The 12,401-nt window shown below is 45.0% G+C and overlaps 1 protein-coding gene across 1 annotated transcript in view; it reads left to right on the forward strand.

The window, feature by feature from the left end:
• The window catches only part of znrf2b (zinc and ring finger 2b), an 88,114-nt gene that overhangs the window by 38,847 nt on the left and 36,866 nt on the right, over positions 1–12,401 (forward strand). Inside the window, exon 2 of the mRNA XM_084175676.1 lies at positions 6,115–6,210. Coding sequence (XP_084031802.1) covers positions 6,115–6,210 — 96 coding nt within the window. The remainder of the gene's footprint in view (positions 1–6,114; positions 6,211–12,401) is intronic.

Consider the following 12,401-nt stretch of genomic DNA (forward strand, 5'->3'; position numbering starts at 1 on the left):
CTGCGTTTTATTTTAAGACTAATAGCTCATGAGAAAGGGGGTTCTCCTTTTTCTGAGATTTGTGTTACAGCAAATGTCATATCATTTAGGAGCTAGATTTAGTGATTGTCCCTCCATACCAGAGTCAAAAGACAAGGATGGAAAGCAGGCGTGTGTGCGTGTGTGTCTCTGTGTGTGTGTGTGTGTGTGTGTGTGTGTGTGTGTGTGTGTGTGTGTGTGTGTGTGTGTGTGTGTGTGTGTGTGTGCGTGCGTGCGTGCGTGCGTGCGTGCGTGCGTGCGTGCGTGTGTGGTCCTGGTGACACACAAATCACACAAGTCAAACCGAATTCAATTTCAATTTAAGGGCTTTATTGGCATGGGAAACGTGTGTTAACATTGCCAAAGCAAGTGAAGTAGATAGTAAACAAAAGTGAAATAAACAATAAATATTAACAGTAAACATTACACTCAGAAGTTTCTCTCTCTCTCTCTCCCTTTCTCTCTCTCTGTCTCTCTTTTTTGAATACTAAAATCATTTCAAATGCCCATCCCTAACCGACGGTATGATTTTCAATACCGTAAACAGTATGAAAATCAGGATACCGCCCAACCCTACTCCCCATCTCCTCCTCTCATCCCCTCCTCCTCTCATCCCCTCCTCTACTCATCATATCCTTCTATCTGACTATTGCTAATTGAAGCTGGCCTCTCCACTGAGCAACCCTCTCCTCCTCCTCCTCCTCCTCCTCCTCCTCCTCCTCCTCCTCCCATGGGACTGTTTGTCTGGGAGAACATTGGCTTGGGGATGTTTTTAACTTTCCACCTTTTGTTTTCTGTTCTGTTCCTTTACTTGTATTTCCCCAAATATGATATTGAGGTCAATGTTTTAGTAACTTCGACATGTGTATAAAAAAGGGGACGGGGGTCTTCCTTATTACCATTCTGTATGGGCCCTATCAGGCTGACGTGTGAACCACATCACCCTTAAGTCCAGTATAACAACTCAACTCTGTCTTTTATAGCCTGCCATGATTTTATTACTTTAGTATCATGTTGATTATCTTGACTATGTAAAGTGACTTTGGGTGTCTTGAAAACACACTGAATATCAAACAGTCACCTCATGTTAGTACTCTGATGATGGCACTTACTGTAGTCTGTTTATCAAGATGAAGCATTCCGCTTCAGCTCTCCTCCATCCCTCCATAGTCATTCCTTCAATTAAATGTCCCTCTCTCAACATTCACTTTATAATTTAATTGAATTCCAGTCAATTAAACAACACCGTGATCAGACAATGTATGTCTTTTATATGCAGCATGACACAAAATCAAAGCCCTGAAATCTAATTACCCAGAGAAAATATGTAGACTAGCTGCCAAAGCTATGTTATGTTGTGCAACCTTTCTCTGCAGGAGAGGAGAGAATTATACAAACAGTCTCTCTCTCTCTCTCTCTCTCTCTCTCTCTCTCTCTCTCTCTCTCTCTCTCTCTCTCTCTCTCTCTCTCTCTCTCTCTCTCTCTCTCTTCTCTATTCTCTCTTCTCTCTTCTCTCTTCTCTCTCTCTTTCACATAGAAACAGATGTTGAAACAAGATAAACATGGATAGCAGTACAATTGAGCTCATTATTCTCCTTGCCAGACAGCAGGCTTTCTGACAGTTAGTTTCTACTGCATGGTAGCTGGTTTGTAGGCCTATGTGCCCTATACATTTCATGCCAGTGGATTATCTTCAGATCTGTACATCTAACTCTATCCCCTGCAGAGTTGAGTTAGGCTTGATATAGATTGTTGCCTCTAGGAGTACTGGGGTCTATGTGTGTTGGGGTATGACGTTCAAGTTGCTGTTCTGTGGCAGTTGGCCCTGGATCTAGCCCTGGCCTGGTATGTGTTGTTGATGTGGTCATTGGTTAATATGCAGCTGCTCCCCTCCTGGGGCCATGGTTAACAGTAAATAACCCAGAGACACAGAGAGGGCACTCGCACACACACACACAAATACACACAGACACCCACACACGCACACACACACACACACACACACACACACACACACACACACACACACACACACACACACACACACACACACACACACACACACACACACACACACACACACACACACATACACACACACACACACACACACACACACACACACACAGACACACACACACACACACACACACACAAACACACACACACACACACACACACACACACACACACACACACACACAGACACACACACACACACACACACACACACACACACACACAAACACACACACACACACACACACACACACACACACACACACACACACACACACACACACACAAAGGGACAGTCATTTGATAGGGGTGTGTTACCTATAACACCAAGCAAGCAGCCGTGTCAGGTTTGTATTATAGTGCATGTGGTCAGACAGATAGATAGCTTCTCTTGTAAAGGCTGGGGATGTCAGGTGAACAGTCATACATACAGACAGACCAAAACACGTAGTATGTGACTGTCTGCATCACCTTTAGATGATCTGTATTGACTCACTACATCCAGAGTCCAGACTGGCTGGACCTGACCCCTAGTCCCTACAGCTGGCCAGACAGGCCATGCTACAGTCCCACTGTGCCTCTGTGCCCCATTTTGCCCTATAGGCCTAGTTGGCAGACATACCATGCTAGCTACACCTCCCTACTCTGTGTGCCCTATAGTGGGCACTGGGCAGACACAGAGACGTTCACAGCTGCCCTCCTCCCCATAGTCTGCCCCGTCTGCCAGTCTGCTGTACCAGAGCCAGAGCAGCAGGGTGTGAGCATGATGTCTACATGGAGGGGGGAAGAGGAGGGCTGGGTAATGATGAGCGAAGGAGAGATGGCTAACCCCCTCAGTGAGTCAGTTAGTCAGAGGAGGATTGCATTCCAATTTCAATGGGTCTGTTGAGGCTTATGCTGAGGGAGTTGTGTAGTAATTCAGCTCTGACTTTCTCAACTCTCCTCTACTCTAGTCCCTCCAGGAGTGCTAACACCCTGAGTGTATTAGCTGGAAGTGGGACACTCCTTTCCTCTCCTCTCATCTCCTCTCCTCTTCTCCAATACCCTCCCACAGAAAGGGATTAGCATTTAGTACAGCCAATATCTACACACACACACACACACACACTGGTGTCTGTTTGTACGCACACACACCAGGATGAGTCATATATTATGAGGATGCATTTTCCAGGAAATTATTATGAAAATACCCGGATGCACACACACACACACACACACACACACACACACACACACACACACACACACACACATTGGTGTCGGAAGTGGCGTGAGAGACCTGGTATAGAGAAGCGTGGGGACACGCTCTCCCAAAGGAAGGGGGTAATGTAGCGTCCTTAACCCAACACCTAGCTACCTCGTCAAGAGGTTCGGACCGCTTGGCCTAATGGTTAAGGTGCTTTACATTCGCTAAACCCGGGTCCGAGTCCCAGACGGGGCTACCCCCGGATTTGCTACAGTATTGTCTTCTGATCTGTAGATTTAACTGTACCCCCTGCAGAGTTTAGTTAGGCTAGAAATTGATTGTTGCCTGTAGGAGTGCAGGGTCTACGGGGGTGTGTGTGTTGTGACTGAGTATTTCCAGATTAATTTCCTGGAAAGTGCATCGCTCATAATATATCAGTCATCCTGGTGTGTGTGTCTTTAGCTAGGTTTCCATCCAATTGGAGACAGATTTTCATGCGAATATTCTAAAAATCTGCATAAAAACAATATGTGTATTTTCCCACTAGAGGTGTGTTTCCATCAAACTGACTTATTGTGGACAAAAGGCTGTGCGTGATGACGTAGTGCACTCAAAAATGACTTCTGCAGTTAAGTTCCCAAGTACCAAATAAAAAACATAAGTTACATGGGTTTCGATCGCAATTTCAACTCTACAGATGGATTTGTCACACAAACTTGCACAATCTAGTTTTTCTGCAGGCTCTCTCTAGACAATACTTGGCTAATAAAGTGGACAGGGGGTTATATGATGAGATATTAATAAGAGCAAGATAATTTGATTTGATAATTGGCAGCCAAACACCTATCATTATGCCACCAGCATTAAAATAATAGCCTACCCTCAATATTTAGCCTATTGGGAAAGTGCATGATCACCATGCACTTAACCACCATGTGAAGTTCATCACAATTTATTTAATCTGCTTATAAACTTTAAGTGCTTTTTCACGTTGTGGTGGTAGGCCCATATCATGCCACGATTCCACGTTTATTTTCGATATGATGGTTATTATATCAATATTTGCGCATAAAGGCATTTCCAACGCCATTTCTTGCATAATTAATTTTACCGACACAATAAGATCCCACCTTGTCAAAGAAACAAATGGTCTGTCGAAATGTATGAAATTGTACCGACATGACTGTTGTTTATATGCGTCAGGTAATTATTCTGCATGAAATGGTTAGATGGAAACCTGGTTAGTGTGTCTGTGTGTCTGTTTGCATTCACACACCAGGAGTCATATATTATATGGATGCATTTTACAGGAAATAATCTGGAAATACACACGTGTGTGTGTATGCTATAGTGAGCTGCAAGATATAATGGTAATGGGTAGTCCCCTGTAGCTCAGTTGGTAGAGCATGGCGCTTGCAATGCCAGGGTTTTTTTTTTTTTTTTAGTCATTTAGCAGACGCTCTTATCCAGAGCGACTTACATGAGCAATTAGGGTTAAGTGCCTTGCTTAAGGGCACAGACAGATTTTTCACCTAGTCGGCTCGGGGATTAGAACCAGCGACCTTTCGGTTACTGGCACAACGCTCTTACCCACTAAGCTACCTGCCGTTTCCCACAGGGGGCCAGTATGAAAAAATGTATGCACTCACTAACTGTAAGTCGCTCTGGATAAGAGCGTCTGCTAAATGACTAAAATGTAAAATGTATGATAAGCTGAGGGGACAGGGCCTTGAGGTGAGAACCTGTTGGCCACTGGCTGAATAATCTCTTTATCCCAGCGGCCTTGTAGACCAGGGTGACAGACTGGATCAGTCCGGACACACTCACACTCACACACACAAACACACTGTACAAACACACACAACGTTTCATTAGCCTTTTACTGCAGTGGGCTAAATCAGGGTCACACAGTGTTTCTTCCAGTCTTAAACAAATCTACTTTGAAACAAAAGTATACACCTCACACACATGGTTATGGGCTTACCATGTCACATATAGAGTTGAAATGTATTCAATTTAGATTTTGCATCCCAATATTAACTTTATATACATCACAGAAGACTGAAATATAACAAAATTGTTTGACATAGAAACACCGGATTTTCGTCGGGTTTTTAATAATAATCTTTATTAATGATGAAATGATGAAAACTATTAATAACATTCCATCCATGAGGCCAAAGAGGGCGCTTTTGGTCATTGACTGCAGGAAAGGGATACTAATCACTTTTGACTGGCTGGACTGGAGGGATGGATGGCGAGCAGGTGTTTGAATATTAATGCAATAATGTCCCACACACACACTCACTCACACACACATACACACACACTCCCTCCCTCTGTGCCCACCCGAGGTGGTTGTCATAAGCCCAGCTGCTAGTCCAGTCAATGATAGATGACTCCTATACTATCCCTAGTGTAATCACTCCTACACTAACCACACCCTGTCTGTCAGTCTGTTTGGCTGTCTAATTGTGTTAACTGTTTAGTGCAGATCTACCAAACACGATCATTAATAATCTCAGTTTAAAGGGCATCTCTGCAGTCTGCTGCATCGTAGTGATAATGTCAAGACAAGCTTTGTAATCAGTGTTAAATATCACCTAATTTTAATTCATCTTTGCTGTCAATATCACAGGGAGATTATTGGGTGTGACTCATAGAATGTCATTGCAGGAGAATGTAATAGGGAGAATTCCGTTTGGAATGTCAGAGAGAGAATGTTGAGGTGGATGGGCTAAGAAGTTTGGGTGTGTGATGCTGTGTTATGGTAACAGTATAGGTACTTCATGATTTCATGTATGTGCAACCAGACCATCCCTGTACAGAATTAGAGTTCTGATATTTACCTCTTGGTCTCCCATTCCTCCTCCCCTTCTCTCTCCATGCAGGCTTCAAGTGCCCTGTCTGTTCCAAGTTTGTCTCCACTGATGAGATGGACCTACACCTCGTCATGTGCTTGACCAAACCCAGAGTGACGTATAACGGTAAGACTGCTTACTTTACTCCCCTACCCCTAGACTGTTCTCCTTTGCTGAGCTGGTGCTTGTGAAAGGGAAGGGCTTAGTGTGTGTTTATGTGTGTGTGGCCAGACAAGACTTTGCCGTGGCTGTCTGCGAGTTAAATTATAAGCTAATTTATTGCAACATGGTTGCTGTCAGCCATTGTCTGAATGAGCTGCTTGATTTTTGGCGGTTGGAATGACTCCCCTCCTCCTCTCCTTCAATGACTAATGTGACTGGTGTCACGGCAGGTGTTAGCTCTGTGTCTGTGTAATCATAATGGCAAGACAAAGTGTTTTAAGGCAGATCTGTTACAGAGGGGACTGTCACTGTCACTGGACTCCCTTATCTGTCCAATACTGTCTGCCCAAATTGATCAAAACAACTCTCTCCTCTCTCTGCAGTTCAATTCAAACACAAACTCCCCCCCCCCCCCTTTCTCTCTCTCTTTCATTTGCCTCCCATTGTGTTGGCGCTTTAATGCCTTAATCAGTCCTGTTTTTACAACATTTTGACATGTTTTCAGGCATTGTCAGTCAAAATGTGATTTGATTTGATTTGATTTATATAAATACACAGTGGAATGACTATGGTGCCAACACACAGCCAAGTACATCATAACAGGCTGAACAAGTCATATTACTATGGTTATGAGTGTTCTACCCTATAAATAAATAGTAATCTAAGGTTCCTAAACAATTGCATCTCGCCCTGCTTTCTTAATCACTTTCTGAAGACTGGTCCAATTGATTCATGGGCCATATCTTTTTAATACAAACCGGGCAGCTTGCAAGTCTTAAGTGGACGGTGTTTATGTGAAGGACAGTGAAAACATGTAATGTATTTGATACTGTAATCTCTGCAGGGGGATGTAAACTAGGATACAGCAGTGAGAGGGGAAAGTTGGAGCCCTCCAGCTTACAATTCCTGGTTGAGAAGAAACAGAGTTCAACACACACACACACTCAGAGCTCAGCCCTCCATCTTATATTAAGAAAGGCCTCCAAGCCCCAGTGGCATTTGTTTTATTAAGAGCTATCTTTTCAGTCTTAAAGGGCTGGCTAATTTCCTCTTGCTTCCTCAAGGGGATATGACATCATGCTCACTGTGTGTTTCTGGAGCACAGAGTAGCACAGACCACACTCACACACACACACACACACACACACACACACACACACACACACACACACACACACACACACACACACACACACACACACACACACACACATACACATACACACACATACACATACACACACACACACACACACACAGACAGACAGACAGACAGACAGACAGACAGACAGACAGACAGACAGACAGACAGACATACACACACACACACACACACCACACACACACACACACACACACACACACACACACACACACACACACACACACATACACATACACACACAGACAGACAGACAGACAGACAGACAGACAGACACACACACACACACACACACACACACACACACACACACACACACACACACACACACACACACACACACACACACACAGAGGGCTGAGGAGCAATTTCTGCAGAGCCTCACACACTTGTATCTCCCTGCCTCCCTTTTCCACTCCAACTCTATGGGGAAATACTTCCTACGATGGGCCCAGGCTCTGGAAGTCATTGCCTAACACCCTAATGAGGAGTTTGTAGTGGCCCCTTCTAAGCACTAAGTCATCATGTAGGATTCAGTTGGTCAGAAAACAAATTACTCTGCATGTTGTGTGCATCCCAAATGTCACCTTATTCACTATATAGTGCACTACTTTTGACTAGAGCCCTACGTGCCTTCGGCAAAAGTAGTGCACGATATAGGGACACAGTTTATTGATAAGATTAATAATAATCACACAAATGTATTGTTTGCTCTTGTATACTCCATGACTTCCTCAACATCAACAATATAGCCCAGTTTGCATTCAACACTGAGACATAGCGACTTCTGATGCAATAATATGTGTCTGTTTGTCTTCTCTGAGCAGTCCTCTCACATGCCTCTGGCAGCTCATGACCAATAATAGTTTTTTCAGCAGAGGTCAAATTATGGACACTTCTATGACACTGTTAAATTATTGGATCATGGCGTTTCAGTCCACAGTGACTTGCTGTTAAAACCTAGTCAAACAGGCCTTCATCTTGGCTCAGGAGTGGGTAAGGGAGGCAGCAGTAGTTTCTCTGTGTCTGCTTGTTTTTAGTGCGACTGTGATGTAGAAGCATTGGGCTGATGATGGTTGAAGGTCAGTAGACCTGGCTTCTCATACATCAACAGGACTGAGGGAAAGTCATCCATCATCAAACACAGTGGGGGGATGAATTAAGAGGTGGTGGACCATTTTGTGTGTATGTGTGTGTGTGTGTGTGTGCCTGTGTGTGTGTATGTGTGCGCTTCACTCCTGAAATTGTGGTTGTCTGTGTTCATGTGCTATCTGTGACACAATCTCTCCCCTGCCTGCCTACATCACAGGGGTCAAGCCCCAGACAGATGTGCAGTGAGGGAAAAAAGTATTTGATCCCCTGCTGATTTTGTACGTTTGCCCACTGACAAAAACATGATCAGTCTATAATTTTAATGGTACGTTTATTTGAACAGTGAGAGACAGAATAACAACAACAAAAATCTAGAAAAACGCATGTCAAAAATGTTATAAATTGATTTGCATTTTAATTAGGGAAATAAGTATTTGACCTCTCTGCAAAACATAACTTAGTACTTGGTGGCAAAACCCTTGTTGGCAATCACAGAGGTCAGACGGTTCTTGTAGTTGGCCACCAGGTTTGCACACATCTCAGGAGGGATTTTGTCCCACTCCTCTTTGCAGATCTTCTCCAAGTCATTAAGGTTTAGAGGCTGACGTTTGGCAACTCGAACCTTCAGCTCCCTCCACAGATTTTCTATGGGATTAAGGTCTGGAGACTGGCTAGGTCACTTCAGGACCTTAATGTGCTTCTTCTTGAGCCACTCCTTTAATGCCTTGGCCATGTGTTTTGGGTCATTGTCATGCTGGAATACCCATCCACGACCCATTTTCAATGCCCTGGTTGAGGGAAGGAGGTTCTCACCCAAGATTTGACGGTACATGGCCCCGTCCATCGTCCCTTTGATGCAGTGAAGTTGTCCTGTCCCCTTAGCAGAAAAACACCCCCAAAGCATAATGTTTCCACCTCCATGTTTGACGGTGGGGATGGTGTTCTTAGGGTCATAGGCAGCATTCCTCCTCCTCCAAACACGGCGAGTTGAGTTGATGCCAAAGAGCTCAATTTTGGTCTCATCTGACCACAACACTTTCACCCAGTTCTCCTCTGAATCATTCAGACGGGCCTGTATATGTGTTTTCTTGAGCAGGGGGACCTTGCGTGCGCTGCAGGATTTCAGTCCTTCACGGTGTAGTGTGTTACCAATTGTTTTCTTGGTGACTATGGTCCCAGCTGCCTTGAGATCATTGACAAGATCCTCCCGTGTAGTTCTGGGCTGATTCCTCACCGTTCTCATGATCATTGCAACTCCACGAGGTGAGATCTTGCATGGAGCCCCAGGCCGAGGGAGATTGACAGTTATTTTGTGTTTCTTCCATTTGTGAATAATCGCATCAACTGTTGTCACCTTCTCACCAAGCTGCTTGGCGATGGTCTTGTAGCCCATTCCAGCCTTGTGTAGGTCTACAATCTTGTCCCTGACATCCTTGGAGAGCTTTTTGGTCTTGGCCATGGTGGAGAGTTTGGAATCTGATTGATTGATTGCTTCTGTGGACAGGTGTCTTTTATACAGGTAACAAACTGAGATTAGGAGCACTCCCTTTAAGTGTGTGCTCCTAATCTCAGCTCGTTACCTGTATAAAAGACACCTGAGAGCCAGAAATCTTTCTGATTGAGAGGGGGTCAAATACTTATTTCCCTCATTAAAATGCAATTCAATTTATAACATTTTTGACATGCGTTTTTCTGGATTTTGTTGTTGTTATTCTGGCTCTCACTGTTCAAATAAACCTACCATTAAAATTATAGACTGATCATTTCTTTGTCAGTGGGCAAACGTACAAAATCAGCAGGGGATCAAATACTTTTTTCCCTCACTGTATCAGTCATGTGGACTTTAAACCGCTTGTTTTGTCTCCCTCAGCCTGAAGAAGGGCTTTTTAAACACACCCAGTTGACAGAGAGGACAAATGCTGCTGTTTAAAGATAATCCAAAGGTTTTAAACAGCCCAACAACGTTTTAAAACCTGCTAGTCATCAGAGATGTATCACATTCTCCAATAATGGAACCCATTTTACTGGGTTAATAGACCTTAGAGAAGACTGGCTGGGGTATGAGTGGTGAGTCATGACTTTCACTCTCTTTACTCCCCCCTCTCATCCTTCTCTGAATAGGTTCCCCCCCCCTGTCCTCTGGCCTGCCCTGGTACCCCTGTAGACAGCCTCTTTTCAGCCAGTCATTCTCTTCCTGAGCACTGTGTCCTATGCTGTCCTCCAGGCTTTCTGCACTCTCTACTCCTCTCTAGCTAATCTCTGTCAGGAGAGAGAGGGAGAGCATGAGAGAGACAGGGATAGAGGGGGAGTGGGGGAGAGAGAAAAGGACAAGAGCGAGGGAGAGACAGAAGGAGGGTGAGAGAGAGAGACACTTTACTCCAGAGTCTTAGTAAAGAGTGTGTATGTTTATGTGTCTGCGTATGTAGAGAGAGAGAGAGAGAGAGAGAGAGAGAGAGAGAGAGAGAGAGAGAGAGAGAGAGAGAGAGAGAGAGAGAGAGAGAGAGAGAGAGAGAGAGAGAGAGAGAGAGAGAGAGAGAGAGCTGGAAGATGAAAGATGATTGTTAGTGTTCCCTGTGTGGAGGTCTGGCCTTGCTCATCAGTCATGTGGGGAGGAGTGTAATGGAGGTGGACAGGAGAGATTATCACTGATCCCTCTCCTCCCTCTCCTCCCTCGTCTCCCCTCCTCTCTCAGCGCCTCTCTGACAGCCAGCTCTGTGGCTCTACCTCTCCTCTTCTCCTCTCCTCCTCTCTCCTCTCCTCTCCTCCTCTCTCAGCACCTCTGACAGCCAGCTCTGTGGCTCTACCTCTCCTCTTCTCCTCTCCTCCTCTCTCCTCTCCTCTCCTCCTCTCTCAGCACCTCTCTGACTGCCAGCTCTGTGGCTCTACCTCTCCTCCTCTCCTCTCTTCCTCTCTCCTCTCCTCTCCTCCTCTCTCAGCACCTCTCTGACAGCCAGCTCTGTGGCTCTACCTCTCCTCCTCTCCTCCTCTCCTCTCCTCCTCTCTCATCTCATATCCTCCTCTCTCAGCACCTCTCTGACAGCCAGCTCTGTGGCTCTACCTCTCCTCTTCTCCTCTCCTCCTCTCTCATCTCATATCCTCCTCTCTCAGCACCTCTCTGACAGCCAGCTCTGTGGCGCTACCTCTCCTCCTCTCCTCTCCTCCTCTCTCCTCTCCTCTCCTCCTCTCTCAGCACCTCTCTGACAGCCAGCTCTGTGGCTCTACCTCTCCTCTTCTCCTCTCCTCCTCTCTCCTCTCCTCTCCTCCTCTCTCAGCACCTCTCTGACAGCCAGCTCTGTGGCTCTACCTCTCCTCTTCTCCTCTCCTCCTCTCTCCTCTCCTCTCCTCCTCTCTCAGCACCTCTCTGACAGCCAGCTCTGTGGCTCTACCTCTCCTCTTCTCCTATACTCCTCTCCTCCTCTCTCAGCGCCTCTCTGACAGCCAGCTCTGTGGCTCTACCTCTTCTATTGCTCTGCAGTACGGGACAGGAGAGGGAAAGATAGAGGGAGAGAGAAAGAGAGAGGGAGAGAGGAAGCTTCTTTTTCACACACCTGTCTCTACTCCACAACGGAATCCCATTACCTCTCTCACTTACTCTCTCTCTCAATTCAATTCAATTCAATGTAAGGGCTTTATTGGCATGGGAAACGTGTGTTAACATTGCCAAAGCAAGTGAAGTAGATAGTAAACAAAAGCGAAATAAACAATAAATATTAACAGTAAACATTACACTCAGAAGTTTCAAAAGAATAAAGACATTTCAAATGTCATATTATGTATATATACAGTGTTGTAACAATGTGCAAATAGTTAAAGTACAAATGGGAAAATAAATAAACATAAATATGGGTTGTATTTACAATGGTGTTTGTTCTTCACTGGTTGCCCTTTTCTTGTGGCAACA

The sequence above is a fragment of the Coregonus lavaretus genome (genome assembly GCF_964263955.1).
Source record: "Coregonus lavaretus genome assembly, chromosome: 13".
NCBI lineage: Eukaryota > Metazoa > Chordata > Actinopteri > Salmoniformes > Salmonidae > Coregonus > Coregonus lavaretus.